The sequence below is a fragment of the Polypterus senegalus genome, chromosome 14 (genome assembly GCF_016835505.1).
Source record: "Polypterus senegalus isolate Bchr_013 chromosome 14, ASM1683550v1, whole genome shotgun sequence".
In the NCBI taxonomy this organism is placed as follows: domain Eukaryota; kingdom Metazoa; phylum Chordata; class Cladistia; order Polypteriformes; family Polypteridae; genus Polypterus; species Polypterus senegalus.
The window spans coordinates 111183812-111206926 of NC_053167.1; the positions used below are offsets into that span (position 1 = coordinate 111183812).

The window sequence follows — 23115 nt, forward strand, 5'->3', positions numbered from 1 at the left end:
GACATGAAATGCGTGCATTCCAAATAACGATCTATTATTTCCACTCCGGTAATTCTAGTGTTAACCTGCAAAGCAGATCATTAGAGGAATAACCCTTGTAATGGACAGCAAGCACGGGCTGGTGCCCCTGCTCAGATAGTGTAAGGTTCCTTACCTGGCTAGAAGGCTAAGCTAGTGAATAAGCAAGAAGGCAGGCAGGGCATTCCCTACCTCAGAGGGGAGAAAGGCAGAAGATGCAAACTGAGAAGTGGATAACAGTGGTCTTGCATTCAGTTCTTTGTCAACAGGAATGACATAGATAAGAACAGCCCATTTAACCCAACAAAGGTCACCAGTCCTGTCTACTTCATTTCTCCAAAATACCATCAAGGCAAGTTTGAAAGTCCCTAAAGTCCTACCTTCTACCACACTACTTGGTAGCTTATTGCAATGTCTATGGTTATCTGTGTAAATAAAAAAACTGTCTACTGTTTGTGCAAAACTTTCCCTTAACAGGTTTCCAACTGTGTCCATGTGTTCTTGATGAACTCATTTTAAAATAAGTCTTAATCCTCTGAACTAATTTCTTTAATAATTTTAAATGCTTCAATCATGTCTCCTCTTATTGTCCTTTTGGTTAGACTGAAGGGGCTCAGCTCTTTTAATCTTTCCTCATAATCCATCCCCTTTAGCCCTGGGATCAGCCTAGTCACTCTTCTCTAGACCTTTTCCAGGGCTGCTGTGTCCTTTTTGTATAGCTTGACTAAAACTGCACACAGTACTCTTGATGAGGCTTCACTAGTGCATTATAAATCTGGAGCTTAACAACCTTTGCCTTGTAATATCTTCAAGGCAAGGTAGAAAGAAAAATAAAAAATAAAAAGCAGCAACAACTCCTTCCAGCATATTTACTGAGGACTTCTACCATAATGGCACGTCAGCTGCTTAATTATCTCAATGACTAACCTAGGAAGAAAAAAATGCCTTTCAAGGCAATCTGCACAGCTCACCTACAGAGAGCCTTCCTCCATCTTGTCAGTTACATATCTCATGGCACACATTTAACAATTCATTGGCCTGTTAATTATAAAATCGCAACATACCACATCTATATCATTTTGAAACAATATCTTTATAATACAACTTTATTTTGTTTCACATGATTAAAGGTTAATCTTTTTGGGTTCTTTTGAAAACTTAGCTTTATCTTGCCTAGAACAGTTTGTCTCCCTTGTTTCTGTAGTGCTCCTTTTTCCAAATGAAGAATCTGAGATAGATGACATCCCGTACATACCTAAAATACTAGGTTAGTTTTTACAGATGACAACTCTTAGTCTTCACGTGGTTCAAAGTTCCAGAGAAGACAGTAAGCGGAGGTCATCCCATGGCTGCCTGAACATCATCTCCATAGAAAATGAAGCAAATTAGTTCTCAGCACCCCCTCTTCTAAATGGCCAAAATAAAATGTTCACATAGTGAATAATGAGATGTTAAAGTTTGATGTCTGTGTTACGCTCCTTCCCCCTATATGCACAGCACAGGTTACTTGCCAATTTTCTCAGCTGGTACACTGAAGATGAAGGTCATGTTTAACCAGCTGCTGCTTTCTTGACATCACTTCTCTTCTGTCTGATGGTCCACTGTTCTATTAGCTCAGTTTAGGGTGTAATTAGTATTTATAGTTTTGATGATTTTATATAAAAACATAAACTATACAAAATATACAGATTACAAAACTCCATTTTTATAGCAGTTGTGATTTGAATTTAGTAAAGTTTCTTGCATGGAGAGCTTAATGGCTGCACTGGAGAGCTGGTCTTCATCAGTTAAGGTTGGAGATACCTACAATAACAAAATGTACTAATGTTGAAAAAAGTAATCAACCTCCTAAATTAAGGTCAACAGTAGCCATAACAATAAAATGTACATCAAAAGAAAACAGTGGTCAAGAAAAATTACAACTTTTAAGTATAACAGTCAAGTTGTAGTACTAAAAAACACCCAATGTTTGTTAGAATAGCTTTAGTGATTGTATGGAGGCATTTGAATAAAGTATCTGGGTGAATACAAGAGAAAACACAATGCATACATTATAAAACATGGACATGATTAGCACTGACATTTTCATTCCAGTACGTTTAACTGTAAGTTAAATAAAGTTTTCAAGGCGACAGGCAAATGTGCTAAATAGGTTTACGAAATATGCAGTGGCAAAATGGAAACCAATACTAATTAAACACACACACAGTGCCCAGTTACCTAAAACTAGGATTACACTGGACACCAAATATGTCACAGTACAACTTACATGGAGTTATATTAGGTAATTTTTCATGTGGATTTCAAAAATATACTCAACATTTTTCTATCATCCATAACAGGAGTTATGCTCCTTTTCAAGGTGCAGGTTTACTTTATATTATAGATCAATATTATATACACTAAAAGTTTTAGAACACCCCCATTTTTACAGTTTTTACTAAAACTGAAACAGTTCCAAGTCTAATGAGATATATGAAATGGTATAAAGACTAGTGCTAAACCGTATAAAGGTTAAAAAGAACCTTGGCTTACTAAAAAAAAGGCTGGAAAATAAACATTACAAAAAATACTTTTTTCAGGATACAAGTACAGGGTGATTATAATAGGCAGGACCCCAAATTATGATGTATTACTGTCTTAATAATAAAGCAATCCACACACACAAAATAAAAAAAAATAAAAAAAACCCACAGTATTCCTGAATAAATGCATGAATGAGTGAGGCATCGTGCTCTTCTGTCAAGACTGTCAGCTGGCATCAGAACTTTGGCGTCTGTCTACCGCACTAGTGCATTCAGCGAACTCCTGTGTAAACAAAGTTAAGGCATTGACATTCATTTGCGCATAATAGGCCCCATTTTTCTTACCGACACAATCAATACTGATGTGTACCTGAATATTTTTTACTTATTTGTGAATGACCGGGAGAACCGCGAGATGAGCAGGGCTGTGGAGTCGGTAGATAAATGCTCCAACTCCTCACTTTCTAAATCTTCCGACTCTGACTCCTCTGTATGTATATACTATGCTAATGTATTTTCTACATCCATTGAAGGAAAGGAAGGCAACATACATGTCATTTCACCACAGAACTACTGGCTAGGAAGCCAACACTACTATAATGCCAGATTAAAGACAAACACAATGAAAACAAGGTTTTGTTTATTTATTAATTTTTTTTTTTTTTAAACAAGTGTCTGGATAGTAATAGCAGGCATACAAATCAGGAACAGGAAATGTATTGGTTCAAAAATACAAACCACATTCTTTGGTAGTTTTAACTTTTAAAACAAAAAACAAGCTGAACTATATGAACTAAAAACAATATCTGGAAAACCTATATTAAACTTGGAACACAGTTATAGTTAAAGGAAAGGAAATAAATATGGCAGCCTCCATATTCCTCTGACCTCGGGTTCCCTTTAAAGTGTCTCTAGTCCTGCAAAAAACATTTACCTAATTATCAGCGAGAGTTAAGGCCCCCAAATACGCAGTGATCCGTGGCCGATTTTGCCACTGACTGATGTGCGTGTACAATCGTGGCAATTGATTGGCGGCCGCAGATTGTGGGTGTCCACATGGACGGGCAGATCCAGCTTGCCGAAAATCTCGACCACCACCCCCATCCAAAGTAATGGGATGCCTCTGTCTGCTGCAGTGGCTGTCTCCTCTGTCAGCCAGCTGGAAGTTTAGTGTATTGTGTCACTCACCGGCCAGCTGATCAGCAGAACGAGCCTCTGCTGGAGACAGGTAGGGAGATCTGTGTTCTCGGCTCCCGGCCCCTTCACTAGCGCATAGCGAAGGGGAGCCGACGGAGCAGAGAACACACCAGATGATTTTTCAGGCGTTTGACGCGTGATGACTCGTTGAACGGCCGAAAAATTGGCAGTGCATCTGTAAATGTATGGGGGGCTTTAGGCTAGGTTCACAGTTCCCTGTAACAGTGGAACACGACACAATGGAAAGCGGTGCCGCACCTTACCTGTGCATTACATCCCATATAGTGGCGCATACAGTCAATGAAAAGCATGCCTCATGGTTACTTGACATGTTCGTTTTGTGGTAACATTATGCACTGCATGCATTGGGCTTTATTCTTACAGCAGAGAAGTAGTTCATTATGACTGTTTGTGAATTGGGACATTTAAAACTTACTTTTTAAATTCCAATTTAAATTTAGTAGGAGTCGGAGTCGGTTAACTTTTTGCCGACTCTGACTCCAGGTACCCAAAATTGTCTTCGACTCCGACTCCACAGCCCTGGAGATGAGTGAATGTTGTTATTTCCAGCAAGATGGGACAACCTGTCACACATCAGCTCTCAGCATGGCACAAACTGAATAGTTTTTAGTAATCGGGTTATTTCAAAGGGACTATGGCCAAATTGATCCCTGGACCCGTCGCCTCCAGATTTCTTCCTTTGCGGAACGGTGAAAGTGTATAAGATCAAGCCTTGTACACTGGAACAATTACAGCAAAACAGAGGAAATTGCTGCCATCACCCCTACAGTGCTTGTGGATACCTTTGCTAATATGGAGCACCATGTCGATCTGTGATTGGATCTTTCACACATCTATCAAGATATGCACTGTATTTATTTCGTTTCTATCTTTTCATTATCATTATTACATAAGTAACATATTATACCTCCAAACACCACCCATTAGACTCTCCCTGTAATTGGTTAACAAGTTTTGCAGCAATGAAAGTTCGTTAAGCCTTGAAAGTGGAGGCTAAATTCCTACAGGTGTCTCAAGGTTTGTCGATTCCTTAGAAACCTTCTTTCTATATAAAAGCAGTGCTGGAACAAAATGAGTAGCTATGTCCTCTGAAGCATTATTTGGACAATATTGTACTTTATATTGCTAGAATTTGAGAGAAAAATGCAATTAACAAAAGGAAGACAGACCATCATTACCCTTAAAAAAGTGTAGGTCTTTCCCTTTGAGAAGCTGTAAAGAAAACCAATATAAAAAATTAAGTAAATCTTCCAACGACATCAAAAGGAACTTGGAAACTAAAGGAAACTGACAGCAAGAAACAAGTTTGAGAGTCAACAGCTTGTGTGAGAGACACCTCAAAAGGACAGCAGCTAAATTGTCAATTTGTTCTATGCTTTAATGTCAGAGTTCATTTTGACTCTCAGTGGTTTCTAGCCTAGGCCAAGTGTCTTTCTCATTTTGCAATTTCAGCAATGACTTTCGTACTGTCACTCGACCCCTCTTCTCTTCACTGTTGAAAGAGACACCTGCTTACTTCGACTGCTGTCCTGTGAGGCACCTTATCACGCAAGCTGTAGACTCTCAGAAATGTGTCTTCCAAGTCTGTTGGGACTCTGGGTCTGCCAGACCTATTCCTGTTAGTTCTCTTTGATGGTGAAGGAAACTCTACTCCCGGCCACAACAGTTTAGCAACAGTTTGTTTCAACACTGCTTTTATAAACTTGGAGGGTATATAAGTAATCAACAAAAGTTAGGGACACCTGTAGGAACTGTTTGCATCAGCTTTCAAGGCTTAATTAAAACTTTCATTGTGCCAGAAAAGCTAAATTATTAACCCATTACATGTTCCATAAAAAGGCCAGAGTAACCTCTGGCGGTTTATCATTTACCTTTGTACTATTTCAGGTTATTCTTGCAACTTGAACTATTTAAATTTTAATATAAACTGGAAACCTCATGGTATTCCAAAATATTTGAACAGTAAAGTAAAATTCACATCAAGTAAGATTTTTTCAATTCATGCACATTTAGTTGCAGTTTGTTGATAATGCCAAGATTTATTAATGACACTTATTCTTTCTTCTTTGCCAATGCTAGAAACATGATGCTTACTTTTATTAGAAGCACAGCCATACACAGAATCCCTAATCATATATTTCTTGCCCATCATGTTCAAGTACACCTCACAAGCTAGCCACGGTTTACAGGCCAGGATAAGTGGGCTTGAACCAGCAGCTGAACTAAGAAGAGTTTTTTGTACTATTTAACAAACCTGGGGAACAAATGGAGAGCATTACAATATATACAGTTATCATTCCTAGGTAAGGTAAACCTTCATAGCGGTTCCTCATCTAATATCATACTCCAAGTGTAAATGTCACAAAATGGAAACAATTACAATGTAGATTACATCTTGCCTGAAGAAGGGGCCAGAGTTGCCTCGAAAGCTTGCATATTGTAATCTTTTTAGTTAGCCAATAAAATGTGTCATTTTGCTTGGCTTTTCTCTACATTCATAACGGCTAACACGGTACAACACCCTAGTAATGTACATTAAAGAAAAGTTATTTTTTGCCTTAACATTATGTAATGTCTAAGAAACATGAAAAAGACTTTGTTTATTCTTATTTTTGTTTGATAAATTATTGAAAAGCCTTCAGTATCTAAATTACCATAAAGGGCTACTTTTAACAATGTAAATTTGAGATTTTACTATAAATACCAAAAATAAAAGCAAAGATGCACATCACATCCAGGATCAGACATGCACTTTTTAAATAAATGCTTGGCATAAAATTCATTACTGTTCTGACTAAAATAATTATTTTATTATTTAAATAAAGTATTGATTTATGAACCTGAATAATTGTTGTCAGTATGTATTTTTACATAAACATGCTATACAAGCTGTACAATAACATTTAACTCCAACATAGAGGGTCATTTTCTCAATTTGTCTCATTGTAGCCCTCCAGTTGTTTTAAGGCTCACTACTGAAAGCCTAAAGTTCATTTACTTTTTACAGCACTGGTTACTAAAAAAATGAAAAAAAACCAAGATGCTTAAATGTTTTTAGCTTTAAAAGGAGGCACAATGAGTGCATTGTAACCAGCACATCACTTCAGAAATTGGTGTGTGTTAATTCAGTAGTTTCTGCATCTGTGTAATAAAATTTTTTGCAGTCTAAATTGGATTGTTCCATTTCTAGTCTCTGCTTTTGTGCTTCCCTCCACTACAGTCATTTAAAAATATTTCAGCTCCTACTGCTCAACGGATTTATAATGCATGAATAATGAGCATTTTTCAAAAGTTTGTCAGTGTAATTTTAGTTAATATGTTCTTTAATAACAAACAGCTTTAAATTAATAGAATGTTACTAGCACCTTCATTAAGCAAAGGTGGACAATTTAACCAACAAATGCAGAGGGGCTTCCACAAAATATATGTCAATCCAGTTAAATCATAACTTACGTTTTCAATTGGACTCTTCTCTTCTAAAGCTTCTGTGTGGTTTTCTTCCTTATCTTCGAGAAGGGGACTGTCTGTTGTAGAGGTATTTACTATCGGGTTGGACTCCACCTGATCATTTGTTATTTTCTGCTCTTTTATTTTTGTGGAAGCAGCAGTGTCCTCATTCTTGTGCAGTTCCTTTTCCGACGAGTTTGATACTGTTGTAGAATCCCACTCATCATAAGGGATTCGAGTAATTGGTCTATCAGTAGGACCCACAGCTTCCACAAAATTCCCAGAACTTGCCCGATTTTGTACATTTCTGTATCGCAAATGTTCATTACTGGGATTGTTCTGAATTGCGCTCCTTTCTCTAGGCTCAGTTCTGTTCAACTCTTGGAATCCAGTTTCTCCATGTGTGGCACCACCTGTGGGCAATGCATGTGGTGGTGGACCTTGATGGGTCAGTGGCCGTCTGAAGACATAATGTTGAATGGTAGACTGGACACAGCCATAACATATAATCTGTTGCAGGAGACAAAACAACTGTAAGTTAATATTTTGCTATACTATTATTTTTAGTCGCACCACAGAACATGCAGCATTTAGTTTACTTTGCTCAAATTAAGTAAATCTCTTCAATCCTGCTCAGGATTAAGCAGGCAGGGAATATTTTACGGAATGGTAAATTAACATAAATTAAGAGTCCACAAAATTACAACTAACACTTTCTTCACTTTTGAAATCAATATTATTATTACTTGATAGATTTTACAGGACCAATCGAAAAAATAAGAATGATTTTCATTAAACAAATCTTTAAAAAGATGCAGTAATGCTTACAACAACTGTAACAGCTATGATGATAACCACTGGAATCTGCAGTGTTATTGGGAGATCTTTGAGAAGCGCTCGCAGGAATTCGCTGATACCTTGTCCCACATGTTTCAGAGGCTCTGTTACAAAAGTAGTGAAGGTCATAGCAATTGCCTGTGATTAGGAAGGGAAACAAAACATTAAAAACAGATCTCTAAACCTAATCTAAAAACATTCTCTGGAATCTTCCAATTCAAAACAGGAATACTTCGTTATATGTACAGTATTTCACTTTATATTTCAGTATGAAATTAATGACCACGGCTTTGAAGCACAAATAGGAAATTGCCTTTGCACTTGACTATTTGGTGGTCAGAGTGCAGCGTCAGCCATTGCACAGCACCCCAGAGTAAATTTTCCAATTAAGGGCCTTCCTCAAGGATCCAATGGAAGTAGGATCCCTTCTGGCAGTAATAGGACTTGAACTGGCAACATTACAGATACCAGCACAGACCCTTAGCCTCAGAGCCACCTTTGGGAGTAAATCAAGACAAATAAATGACAGACTTTCAGTTTAATTAAAATCTTGTAACCAACAATACAGAGCAAGTACTGCCATATATACAATGAAATATTTACTTTTATATACTGAGCAACATGGAACACCATCATCACTGCCCTATTTAACTGAAAATCAAATCAGAAATTTCAGTAAAAGTGAACAGAATTTTATTCGTTCTTGTTTTCAGTAGTATTTAAATCTGTAAAGAGTTTAAGTCAATGAGCTCTAATTAATGCTTGAAAAAGGATTAGACGCAAAAACTGGCATACCACTAACCCTGGATTATACTGTACTGAAGTTGAGCTTTCCAATAACTGTACTGATTTTACTTTTTGCTTAGTGTAGTCCACGCACAGAATTTAAGTTAAGTTTTCTAGGTGATTCCATGTCAAGTCATCAAGTAATGTCAGTAATGACATTAGTAAAGTTTCTGTTCAATTTCAGTGTAGCATAATTGGAACCTTAATTAATGTCATTACTTACACCTGTGCTTGTAATACTATTTCATGTCAATATGGCTGCTATGAAACAGGCCCATTAGGGATATGAAATCATGTGATGCCACCTAGAAGTAATGATATCTTAGTAAAGACTCAAAAACCAAAGACCACATTTTCTGGAGATGTTCATGACATAAGCGACCTTTAAAAATAATTCAATTTTTAATATAATCACTCATGGTAATTTTTCATTATGGGGATAGCATAGTATTTGCGCAAAATACAGAGTTGGAAAAGTGCTTTAAAACAATATGGAAACCATTTCTGTGCAACATATTTAGGGAGATGTAGCCGGTCAAAGGTCATAATCCCTCCAACCAACAAGTTCAAATTTTTTTAGCTTTAATGTTCCTTAATATTGATCCAAGGCACATGCAAATTCATTTCCATGGGTTACTCATATGACCAAATCAGCATGCCAAGTTTTGTTAAAATCTGTGACGATGAGGCTCAAAAGGGTTATGATTTGATATGGAGTTACCCTTCTCTAAAATTAGTAACTGGATAAAAATAACAATGGATATCTGTACATTTTTTAATAAGCAAAACTTAATCATTTTATTGTTCATTTCTGGTTCCCTATATGCATGCTATAGGTTTAATCATACTGTATCACAACAATTAATAAACGTGAAAACATGCAAATATCTCAAATTAAATGGGTTAGACATAGTTTTCTGCATTAAATTTTAAAGATATACCATCAAAATACAATAAGTTAACAGTAAATACAATAAGTTAACAGTGAATAAAAAGTTTCATAGTCTTTCATAATCCATCACATCTACCTTAGTTGGAGGAACAATCAAGATCGGATCCACCACCAGATGCTCATAGTATTCTTTGCAAGGATCATCCCTTAAAGTCATGGTGCTTCTAAACCACTCTAAAATATAAAATTAACTATTTATATAAGGATATACTTAAGTGTAAAGACACACACACACACACAAACATGGTCTTATGAACTTTATTTTGACATAATAGTGTTAAATTTGGGTATGAAGGTACATTAAAATGATCTGATCTTCATTTAAACTTTATTCTGCCACAGACTACCTGCATGATCAGAAAAACTACAGGAAATATTTTTCTTTAAAAGTTACAAAAAAAAAAAAAATTCAGCTTGCTATAAATAGTGACTTGTCAACCATTAATGAAAACATTGTTTGGTCGAACCCAAAATCATTAACAGGCATGGAAGTAGACTGGTTTGGGGCTGATCTGATGACTTCAGTGAGATTGCAATGGTTGCAAACACAACAAATTCAGACTGAATCTGTTGAACTAAACAGTGACATCTAGCAGTGAAGCCTGAAAAACCTTTCTTGTATTTTTAATGCACTAATTCCAGGTAATACTTGATTTCTTCTTGCATAAAATTTAAATTTTAATTAATTTACTAATACCACCTCTATTAACACCGAGTAGACGAAAATGAAAGGTTGAGGCAGTTTACACAACACAATTTTAAAATTGCTTTTTTAAAACAGTAAGAAAAGAGATTGCACTGGACATAATGACGCCCTTAAACTCCATAATATTAACAATTAAACTGGAAGTACTGTCGGAAAGCAACACGTCATGTTATAATGTACTTTAACGTTTACGTTAAGGAGTTCAGTTACAAAACTAGTAGAGCACCTGGGTGGCAAAGCAGTCATCAACATGTGGTAAAGGGTCTAAAGGAGATTAATATCAAGTTTTTCAGTCTCCAAAATTTTTGCTTTATAATATACTAGCTGTCACCCGCGTAATGGTAAAACAGGACAAACTTTAAAAATCAATAATTAGGTATCATTAGCTAAGCTGAGGCAAGGTAAGCTCCTAAACATGGTGAGAAGTAGACTGACTCGAACAGAGGCTGGCACATGACTAAGGAGTGCCCCACCCAGCTACCCACTCCCTGCCCGACTCCCCACTCATGCTTTCCCCCAACCCATCGGCAGCAGCCTCCATCTCAGATTAGCGCAAATAAATCACTCCTGCAAACGAACAATGATACATATCACGATGAGAGAAGTCCCAAAATCAACCGGAATGTTAATGCAAATTATATAGTTTAAAAAAAAAAAAAAAAAAACAACATACAATCTAAATCCGTTAAGTAGTTCTCACGTGTAAAGCGGACAGACATACAACCATTACTTTGTTCTTGATGGTAAATAGTCCATGCAACATTAAACAGCTTTACATTTACACCTTTCACATCACATGGGTTAAACATCACTTACCTTTCAGATTGTCTTTCCAATCAAATTCTTTTATTCCTGTGCACTTCTCCTGGATGTGTTCCATTTTAACCATATTTTTTTGATGTTCAGCAAAAGCAATCTACAAATTACAACCTGTGTTATTAACAATTTATTAGTGAATGTTGATAATTAAGCATAATATACAATACCAAAAAACTCAGTTAATATTTTCAACTTTAATCATTACATTTTCATTAATTATTAAAAAGAGAAACATGGTACCTTATACAAATACAGCCAGTTCCAGGCAATACTGACGAAAAAACAAACTGCAAACATTCGCTTGAACTGTACCATCCAGGAAACCTTCGACCAAACTTCAGTGCAAATTATCACAACAATCAATAGTGAACACATCAGCACCTAGAAGCACATTGATGGTACATTACTTATTAAAGCAAAAATGTACATTCTTATGCAATCAAGCAAAATACATATAATTCTAACAGATGTCTTGTTTTGAATGAAAATATGCTTAAGAAAAAGGTTTTTTTTAAATAAAGATTTGCAGGCAGCTACCGATTCACTGCCCTTAACCATACATAAGTGTAAAATACATTTTTTTAAAAAAAATAAAATCTAAAACAAATAAGCCCAAATTTTCATCAATCACATTTATTTTGTTCAAAATTAAGTCACCTACTTTTAACAGTGCTTCTAACTCTATACCAAATGTGTCTTCAAAACGCCATTTCCAAGCTTCATAATCATGGGGTTTAAAGTTGACCAGAATATGACTAAGGGCTTCATCCATTACTGCTGGCTTCCAGCTCTCATTGTCCAGAAATTTCTTGATTTCAGAAACTGACTGTCGCGTTAGGTGAACTTCAGCATCATAGACAACTTCCTCGTCAACATGATCAGGCTGAGAATAAAAGACAAAAAAAACTGTTTAATTTTGAAACATATGAAATACTATATTAACTTTACTGTTAAAACACTTTTCTTTTTAAAACGTACCACAGGGAAATGAGGCAGAGAGAAGCGTGCACACATGGTCGCTCCCAGTGGAACTGTTAGGTGCTAAACTGCACTGATCAATATAACATGCAACATGCAATTCCCAAAAGTGATTAACTTTTTTTTTTAATTTTCATCATCACATTTATTGTACAGCAGAAAAATGAAAAAATGCCATTTATGTGTGAATACCATCGTGTAACATTTAACAAGTAACACAGGTATACTTAACAATCTCAAATTCACATAGACCAAAATTGACAACCTGGTAGTTTTAAAGTGCAGTGCCTTAGTCATTAGGCTATTACAACTGACAGCATTACATCCGTCTTCAGAATCAATAATAAAATCAGGGTGGCAGGTGGAGTCATGTAGGAAATAAACAGCACCTAGAGCTGGAATATTTCAAAAATCCTTTAACAACCCTTTTTTTTTAAAAAAAAAAAAAAATCCAGCTTTCTAGTAATTGTACCATAATATAGTAATCAGAGTGTAGATCTCTAAAGTCTTAATAAATAACCAGCATTAACTCATTGCTTTCTTTTTGTTTGCTTTTTGTCTCCCCACATCTGTTCAAAGCGTTCTATTCTGCAGTCACCTGGGGTATTGGAAGAAACGAGAACAACTTGTATACCTTTATTACCAACTGTGCTAATTGTATCAAGTGGGCAACCAGCTAGCCTTGGTCATCTGGACTTTCATGATGCAGAAACTGATTAGCATTAGCCATTTTGATGCTGCACTATAATACTACAAAAAACAACAAGTGTCCCACTTCTACTTCAGTGTAAGTAAATGTAGGGTGGCACGGTGGCGCAGTGATAGCGCTGCTGCCTCGCAGTTAGGAGACCCGGGTTCACTTCCCAAGTCCTCCCTGCATGGAGTTTGCATGTTCTCCCTGTGTCGGTGTGGGTTTCCTCCCACAGTCCAAAGACATGCAGGTTAGGTGCATTGGCGATCCTAAATTGTCCCTAATATGGGCTTGGTGTGTGTATGTGTGTGTGTGCCCTCTGGTGGGCTGGCGCCTTGCCCGGGATTTATTTCTGAGCTGGCTGGGATTGGCTCCAGCAGCGCCCGTGACCCTGTGTTAAAATATAGTGGGTTGGATAATGGATGGATGTAAATAAATGTAAATTATGACATAATAAAGTCTAATTTGTCATGTTAAATAGTGTAATTAAAATTGCACATTAATTACTTCAGAACTACAATAATGGATAGTCTTTGGATTTTGTGAGACAGTTTCGCAGTGAAATTTGCAATATGGTAGTAAAAACATCTAAATCACGTGAATATAACACAGCTGAAGTGAAAAATATCCCATTGATCGATATAAAGGACAAAGAATTGTGGGAAATAGAGATTCAAAGCCATGCATATTAACATATGCTATTTGCAAGTTGAGAACCTGAAAATGAAAATGCAAAGTGGAATTAAGTTTCACTTTTTATTTTTGCAGCTTCACTGAAGTTTAGGCTGGAAATGAAATTGTAAATGGTGTTATTTTATTTCAATGTTTGCAGCATTTTTGCGCACAGACTTTGCATTTCCAAAACAGAGATTACGTTTTAATTTTACAATTTTCATTTCCTTTTTTGAAGAAAATACCTCCCATAGGTGAAAATCTCTGTATTGTCAGCCAGAAAACCTGAACCGTACATGCTGCAGGATACACAACATGTAAAACGAGTCCTCAACAGGCAAAGATTAGGTGCAACTTGCATTCAGTGCGAAGTTCATCTTTATCCCTTTCTGCAGTCGCTTCAGTCCTTTCTGTGTTCAGCTGAACTGCTAGAAGACTGTCGGCTTGGCTAACTGTTGGGCGACAGACTACTCACTATTCTGTACTTCTTCTCGTTGAATGTCTGTGTTTTTATTCTAGTTGATCTTTATTGAGGGATACAATTACTTTTTTGGTTATTCTTTTCTGGTGCTTGTAAAACTCTACATTTGTGAGACGCTAGTCTCATTAGCAGAAACCTGACCGCAGCTTAAGTATGCGCAATTCAAATCACTTTAAGAAACTGTAGGCATTCACAAAATGTAATCTACTTATAGTAAGTTCATGAGGTGTATTTGTACCTTGTTAAAATACCTAAAATTAAAGATTATTCTTGTTACATGCGTTGTCAGATATATGTGATTGGGAGACATCTGAAAGACCTGAAGAATAGCACTACCAGGCCAGACCAGGGGGTGGCAAGCTGCACCGACTCCCTTTCTCAATCATCTGCAGACCATCCACGGGAAATCTCGCCAGGTCCCGGCACCACGGAAGACATCACTTCTGGTTCTGGCACCATGAAAGACGCCATCTTTTCCTGTTGTATTCCGTTCTGTTGTGGACTCAAACCTGTGATCATCTCGATCAATTTAAAACCCATTTGTAGTCAAAGCACAACATACAAGTGGCTGTCCCAAACCTTTTTATGTCTGTGGTCTGCTTTTGTGACAGTATATTTGTGCCTTTTTTGTCTGTTGCTGTAACCCTGCAATTCCCTTTGAGATTTATAAAGTTTTTATCTATTGTGGCCTTCATGGAACGCTCAGCTCCCAAACAGACAGAGGACATAGGTTCATCAACACATTTTTTATTTGGATCTGCAAAATGCTTCCTTTTCGTTTCTCAACTGCACAGCACAGCCACAAGCACAATATAGCACTTCCTTTTCTTCTTTCTCCCTCTCATGGTCTTCTGCCTCCAGTTCTCTCCAGCAAGCTTCATCCTCTCCCTCCCAACTCTTGCTCCTGGAATGAAGGCAGCGGGCTTCTTTTGTACCGCATGTGGCAGCGCATCCAGTGGTTCGTTAGCATGATTTGAAAATACTTCCAGGTGAGGTGCAAGCCCAATAAAGTAGGGCTCCGCAATCCCTGCAAAACCCACTGGAGGCACCCCCGGGAAACCAACAGGGCTGTGCCAAACTCCCATGAGGCCCTGTGGGAATATGAGACACTGCTGCAACCCAGGGGGCATGGTCTTCTAGCACTACAGGGGAAGTAGTGTCCTATGCAGGCTCTCTCCCCACTGGTCCTTCCCCTATAGAGGTGTCCTGGCCGGGTATGGGCTACAGTCGTCCACCACACTTTCTAATTCTAAAACTAACCCCAAAATTAAGAAATTGCCTTGGATATGTTATGAAATACTAGCACAACGCACAAAAAAAAAAATACCAAATTAATTGAAAATCGTCATTTAGCAATCCATCATGAGCAGTGCAGGACTACAACCATTACGTAAGCACAATGGCTTATTAAGAAAACTATAAAAATTCACAACTTTTCAGCTAAGGCGGGGGGGCTGGCTAGTTTGATTGCAATCTAAAATACACACATTCAAACTGAAATCTATTTAAGAACTTACCAAGCCAATCCTCCGAATGTCCCTTAAAAGCTTACTCAGGTACCTTTTAAAAACAGGGTTGCAGTCTTTTTCATTTTTTGAATTGGGCCCCTTAAGCTGGAGAATCTTAAACGGAAACATAAGATCACTATGAAATGAAGTGAAAAGCAACAAACCATCAAAATGTTTTAAATTCCGAAAAACAGTTAAATTGGCAGCACTTGCATATTACCAATTCTACAATAATTACATTTTTTAGCTTCAGTACATCAACTACTGAAAATTACATGTGTCGCCAAAATTGTTTCCCTCAACTATTTTGGTACAAATCTTACTGTCACACCAGTAATCCTATACCAAGAAAACATGACAGACAAGTTCATTAAAAATGAAGAAAGTTGTTATCTTCTACAGTTTAAATCTATTTCCTTTGCCACTCCACCACACTGCCTGCTGGCAGTCTCTCAATAAGCAATGTCACTTCATTACAGAAGATGTAAAATGTACAATTGGGTTAGTGTTCAAACCAGATAGGTTTACATCTTGAAATTTTTAACATGCAGTAACCTACAGCATTACAGTATGCAAAAAATTACTCTCTCTCGCTCTACCCCCTTCTCTGCTTTCCTAATGGTCCATCTTTCACAACGATACATTGTGGCTGAGAAAAAAAAAAAAAAATCTTCAATTTTTATGTCTGTGACTTCTCTGAATCTTAAGAGACAATGTCATGGAGAAGTAAAGGAAATTAATTTTTATCAAATGCTAGCATTTCACTTCCAGCCATCCTTTTATGGTGCATGATTATATGTAAATCAGTTAACTTGCCTAAAATAAAAAAAAAAAAGCTGCCCTTTATCCGCTCCTGAAGCGTCTTGGGATGCTATTGTCTATAGAAACAAACTATATATACACTGTATTATATACATCTCATAAAACTAGAATATCATGACAAAGATGATTTAGTTCAATAATTCCATTCAAAAAGTTAAAACTTGTATATTAGATTCATTCATTACACACAGACTGATGTATTTCAAATGTTTATTTCTTTTAATTTTGATGATTATAACTGACAACTAATGAAAGTCCCAAATTCAGTATCTCGGAAAATTAGAATATCAATTAAGACCAATGCAAAAAAAAAAGATTTTTAGAAATGTTGGCCAACTGAAAGGTATGAACATGAAAAGTATGAGCATGTACAGCACTCAATATTTAGTTGGGGCTCCTTTGGCCTGGATTACTGCAGCAATGAGGCGTGGCATGGAGTCGATCAGTCTGTGGGACTGCTCAGGTGTTATGAGAGCCCATGTTGCTCCGATAGTGGCCTTCAGCTCTTCTATATTGTTGGGTCTGGCATATTGCCACTTCCTCTTCACAATATCCCATAGATTTTCTATGGGGTTAAGGTCAGGCGAGTTTGCTGGCCAATCAAGAACAGGGATACCATGGTCCTTAAACCAGGTACTGGTAGTTTTGGCACTTTGTGCAGGTGCCAGGTCCTGTTGGAAAATGAAATCTGCATCTCCATAAAGTTCGTCAGCAGCAGGAAGCATGAAGTGCTCTAAAACTTCCTGGTGGACGGCCGAGTTGACCTTGGACCTCAGAAAACACAATGGACCAACACCAGCAGATGACATGGCACCCCAAACCATCACTGACTGTGGAAACTTTACACTGGACCTCAAGCAATGTGGATTCTGTGCCTCTCCTCTCTTCCTCCAGACTCTGGGACCTTGATTTCCAAAGGAAATGCAAAATTTACTTTCATCAGAGAACATAACTTTGGACCACTCAGCAGCAGTTTTGTCTTTAGCCCAGTCAAGACATTTCTGACGCTGTCTCTTGTTCAAGAGAGTGTCTTGACAAAAGAAACCCATGTCTTGCATACGTCTGTGCGTGGTGGTTCTTGAAGCACTGACTCCAGCTGCAGTCCACTCTTTGTGAATCTCCCCCACAGTTTTGAATGGGTTTTGTTTCACAATCCTCTCCAGGGTGCGGTTATCCTTATTGCTTGTACACTTTTTTCTACCACATCTTGTCCTTCCCTTCGCCTCTCTATTAATGTGCTTGGACACAGAGCTCTGTGAACAGCCAGCCTCTTTAGCAATGACCTTTTGTGTCTTGCCCTCCTTGTGCAAGGTGTCAATGGTCGTCTTTTGGACAACTGTCAAGTCAGCAGTCTTCCCCATGATTGTGTAGCCTACAGAACTAGACTGAGAGACCATTTAAAGGCTTTTGTAGGTGTTTTGAGTTAATTAGCTGATTAGAGTGTAGCACCAGGTGTCTTCCATATTGAACAGTTTCACAATATTCTAATTTTCTGAGATACTAAATTTGGGACTTTCATTAGTTGTCAGTTATAATCATCAAAATTAAAAGAAATAAACATTTGAAATACATCAGTCTGTGTGTAATGAATGAATCTAATATACAGGTTTCACTTTTTGAATGGAATTACTGAAATAAATCAACTTTGTCATGATATTCTAATCTTATGACCGGCGTGTGTGTGTGTGTGTGTGTATATATATAAGATGGTTTATTAATTTATTTAAATCTGAGTGGACGTTTCATTACCATTCATTAGTTTTGTTTTTTTTTTTACTTATATTTAAGCAAAGCCAAATCTATTCCCCCTTACACCATATTTTTGTGTTAACTGTACCTCAATATTAGTACTACTAAATACATGAAATGGCAGAGTGGTATTTTTAAATCAAATCAATACACATTAAGCCAGGTTAAACAAATATTTAATGGAATGAAATTGAACATAAATTCAAATTGGAGAACAGGAGTTGGACATCCTAATTTGACCATTTACATAAAAGGCATTAAACAGCTACACAAAGAGGTAAATACCTGCACTTCTAGCTCTGCAAGTTTCCTGGTGCATTCCGATGCATCAGGACAGGACATGGTCGGCGATGAGCAGTGATCAGTACTCTGTAGATATTTCACCTAATGACAGGAAAAACATGACATATCAACTATAAATACTGAAAACCAGTGTGATACTTCGGCCATTAGTTAGATAACATGTTCATCCAGTAACAAATTGTAATGGTATTCTGTAGCTAGTTAAATGGCACATTAAATGGCCTACTCTGCCAAATACAGAGAATGCTGAAGGGACTCCATGTGGAACTTCATGATTTACAGTCCAAAGTCTTAATCACTATGCCACATATATGAATGACAGGTTTTTCTGTTCCAAATGTAATAAACTCAAGTATAGTACAATATTTAAATCTAATTGCCATGATTGTGACATGGAGTGTCATCACAAATTGGAGCCAGAAGCAATAAAACAGAGGGCAAAACACTAGTACTTGGATGACATCCACATCAATGCCTGTTTTATAAAAAAAAAAAAAAAAACTAACGAACTGTATTTTGGCAATTTAAACTGCAACAAATTTTTGAAATGTTTGTCTTCCATTCTGAAAGCTTAAAACAGGATGCATCATCTGAACCATAAGATAACTGTGCTTAAAAAGTTCACTTAATTCAGCACTCAGTCCCATTAGTTAAAACTGATACGAACACTAAGGATAAAGCAAATAAAAATTCACCTCATTCTTGGTTATTTAATTGATAATTACAGTGTTTCCTTTCTGAGGCGGAAACATTTCTTATGTAAAAACAAGAAGAAAAACATTTGTCAGGTTAAATGACACTTTAGATAGACTGAGACAGAAAAAAAAATCATAATCAATAAATAAAAATAAACTGTGAAGTTAAGTCAACAGTCCTTTGTTCTGGGGTTGCATAAATATGGACTGTATTTATCTACCCTCTAACCCATTACTACCATGATAGCACATAGGACTGAATACCAGTTCACTGCAAAGAATACGGACTCACACTCAGTCATACCAGGGCAATTTAGAACCATAAATAAACCTAAATTTACAACTATGAAAAGCACAGGAAACCACAGTCAGAGAAAGGCCACACAGCCACTGGATTGAGTTACAGAGGTACATTTTTTGTTTTTTAAATACTTGATATCAAGGGTTTGACATGGAGAAACTGGTACAAAAAGATCTTGAAAAATTTTAATATAAAATGGGATCGGCTATAGAGTTTTGTACACTTATCTAGCAATCTCAAAATTTAAATGGAATATATTGTTCTAAATTGTCATGTGTGTCATCTGCTGTGGATGAATTCATAAAATAATTCAAAATAACGTGTTACACTGAAATTACTTGCATTTCATATATGAGACATTCCTACCAATACTACTTATTTGTGGATGTGTTTTGACTTTAAATACTGTATTTTGGAGTTGGAGTAAATGAAGCCAGACACTTGAAATAGTATTTTAGTTCTCTCTGAGGAAGCAAAATATGACCAAAATGTAGTCATTTCCAGACAAGAACTCAAAATAATCCATGTAGGTCTGAACCAATAATTCAACCAAAGAGAAAAAAAAAAACACACAACTCAGAGATATTAAAATTGAATTTCACGATTAGTGACGAAAATTATGATTTACTGTATTATCGAAGCATTGTTAAAATTAAAAAAAAAAGATTGAAGATATTTCATTACATTTTATACTGAAATAGATCATAAACTATTGTAAATTCAAAAAGAAACTGACTGTTTCAGATGTTTTAAACTACTGTAGTTTAAATTTACAGATCTGGTATACTAGGTTCAAATCCAGCACCCGATTATCTGCATGAGTTTGCATTATCTCCATGATACTTTTTTTAAAATAAATAAAAAAAAAAAAAATTAAAATACTAGGTATTTCAGTTTTCCTTCCACACACTCAAAGCCTTGTAAGTTTGGTTAAATAGAGTGTGGATATGCGCATGAGTGGCCCATGCAATACACTGGTACCCTTGTCTAGGTTCTTTTCCAGGATTGTGGCTAGTAATGCCAGGACAGGCTTTTGGTCTTTGATCCCCTCATTTGGAATAAGTGGATTAAGAATGACTACGGCTATTATTAGTTTTCCAGTGAACATTTTTTTTTTTTTGAGGTTACCATGAACTTTTTCCAAAAACTAAGTACATTAATTAAAGAACATAAAACAAAGTGAAGATGAATTGTGGTATTATATTGGAAAGTAGTTAGGTGGCCATTACCAAGTTAAACCATAATAAACTAAAGATTACTGCACTACTAGCTGTATTTATAAATTGACAAAAATACATTAAGTTATATGAATATGAAGCACAAATGTTGAGGTGTATGTTTTACTTAAAGAGGTAAGTCAGTGAAGAGCCAGTCTCTTCCTGGAAGGTTAAGTGTTTGAATGCTGCAGAAGTGCTTCAATAAAAATAAAGAAATAAATGCTTGGTGTTTACTATTTTGTGACTCTTGCCAACAGTAGCCTATACCAGGTATAATCAAAAATTTAAGGTCCCAAAAAATCTGCTAAAAATTCAAAGGACTCAGATTGTCATGGCGTGTTCATTGCAGAGCACTTGCGCACACACGTTCACACTCACACTCATGCTGGGCAAATTTTGAGTCACAAATAAGAGCGAGCCTATTTATTGACATTAATGGCATCATATACAACCTTGACATAAAGAAAATGTAATAAAAGATGCAATTTCACTACAATATATTTTCAGAGAAAAACTCATTGCAGGGGAAAAAAATGTTATACTATAAAGTTTTTCCATTTTCAAGAGGTTCACCACATGGCGTGCCTTTTGTCTGAAGGAGCACCCAAGTTACCAATATAGTGAGCCATCTACCAAAAATTGCCTTGCAGATATACTGTAGGTGTTGCCTGAAACTTTGTGTACATCAGAAATTAAGAACACCTAAGCAACATTACAAATGGGAAAATGAGTATGCAGTTCCCCGTGTTATTATAAAACAAACAATAATTCTGAATGGATAAAATGACTTTGTAATGAATGGATAAATCACAAGATAACAAAGATCTCAAATACTGGACCTATCAATTAGATGGTATTTGACGAGAAAACATCTTTAGAACTATGGATGTCAATATGGGGTCATGTAATAACTTAGGATTATCCATTTTTCATTCATTTTATTTGAATGGGATAACTCTCTGCCGTCCATTATGCGGGGTTAGACAGTACGATTTGAGAGTCATTTTTAATCATAATTGATTCTTTCTTTTTACACTGTGAATCATAAACGAAGGGTGCTGTTTTTGCACACTTCTACAAACATGTTTGTTTTAAATGCTAGTTCAGTTTGTCTGTTAACAATGATGCATAATTCACAAAGAAAAACTACCGTCATGTGCAAGATTTCCCGTTATTTTAATTATATGATATGGCTTGTGATGTAATTTACACGCCAAAATTTTCCTCCAAAATCAATTAAATCTAACATTCATCCAAATCAATTATCAAAATATTTGTTTGCTTCAACAACATTTATATAGCACATTTTCATACAAAAAGTAGCTCAAAGTGCTTTACATAATGAAGAATAAAAAAGACACTGTAAGAAAAGAAAATCAAAAGTCAACATTAATTAACATAGAATAAGAGTAAGGCCCAATGGCCAGGGTGGACAGAAAAAACAAAAACAAAAAACTCCAGACGGCTGGAGAAAAAAATAAAATCTGTAGGGATTCCAGACCATTAGACTGCCCAGTCCCCTCTGGGTACCCCTTCAGGCCTAGATCACTGAATGGCAAAAAATGGAGATTGTTTTGCAAGAAGCTCAAGGATCAAATTGACGCAGTATGACCAGTCTTCTCTAGGCCAGGCCCCTCCACATCCAAAAATTCAGAGTGTCAATGTATGGCCTTCATTCATGAAGCTATTACACTGCTCCACCATGACAGCTTGCTTAGAGTGCCGGCACACTAAATGGTTTTCTAGATGGCCTCCAGCAACTACTCTGTACTGTACGTGTCTCTGCTTCACTTTGGCACATCCCCTTTTCTTTACATATTCTGTATACAAGCAATATTACATACCTCCAGAAGGTATCTACTATATAATAAAACACTTAAGTCTGTTTCTCCACTCCACTCGAGCAATCTGATTGGTCCACTTCATTTTGGTGTGATTGATCTGTTTGACTTTGGTAATGTAACTAAAAAAAAGGGAGCGGCAGAAGCACGACAAGGAGTAAAGGTCTGAGGCATGCTGAAAGAGTTGTCTTCGAAGATGGCAAGTCTAAAACCAGACAGGGATTGAGAAAGAGGCCTCAAAAATAAGGAGTCTGATTAGCAGGTTTTATGGGAACACTCAAGAGATGGAACACTGGTAAGAGACATTTACACAAACGCAAATACAGAGGAAAGGCACTGAAGGTACATGTAGGGCAAAAAATAAAATAATTTAAAAATATTTGCTATTACCTGTCTTTGTCAGGAACCTTAACTGGTGTGCAATAATGTAAATGCAAACTGAGCATATTTAGTAGGGAGTTTTGGAACAGTGACAACCTGCCAACACTCAAACCCAACAGAAACCTTAGCTAAAGGGGATAAGCCACCATGTCACCCTCTCACCACGCC

The 23115-nt window shown here is 36.6% G+C and overlaps 1 protein-coding gene across 2 annotated transcripts in view; it reads right to left on the bottom strand.

Moving 5' to 3' along the window:
- Positions 1–1108: 1108 nt before the first annotated feature.
- The window catches only part of LOC120514531 (chloride channel CLIC-like protein 1), a 28073-nt gene continuing 6066 nt past the window's right edge, over positions 1109–23115 (bottom strand). The window contains exons 3-12 of one of the 2 annotated variants that reach the window (XM_039734956.1): positions 18495–18593; positions 15648–15752; positions 11970–12191; positions 11549–11689; positions 11306–11405; positions 9860–9957; positions 8037–8183; positions 7215–7718; positions 2713–2826; positions 1725–1821 (exon numbers count right to left, since the gene is read on the bottom strand). In XM_039734956.1, coding sequence (XP_039590890.1) covers positions 2770–2826; positions 7215–7718; positions 8037–8183; positions 9860–9957; positions 11306–11405; positions 11549–11689; positions 11970–12191; positions 15648–15752; positions 18495–18593 — 1473 coding nt within the window. In that variant the 3' untranslated portion in view covers positions 1725–1821; positions 2713–2769. Of the gene's footprint in view, positions 1822–2712; positions 2827–7214; positions 7719–8036; positions 8184–9859; positions 9958–11305; positions 11406–11548; positions 11690–11969; positions 12192–15647; positions 15753–18494; positions 18594–23115 lie in introns of both variants that reach the window. The other variant, XM_039734955.1, reaches the window with a different exon arrangement.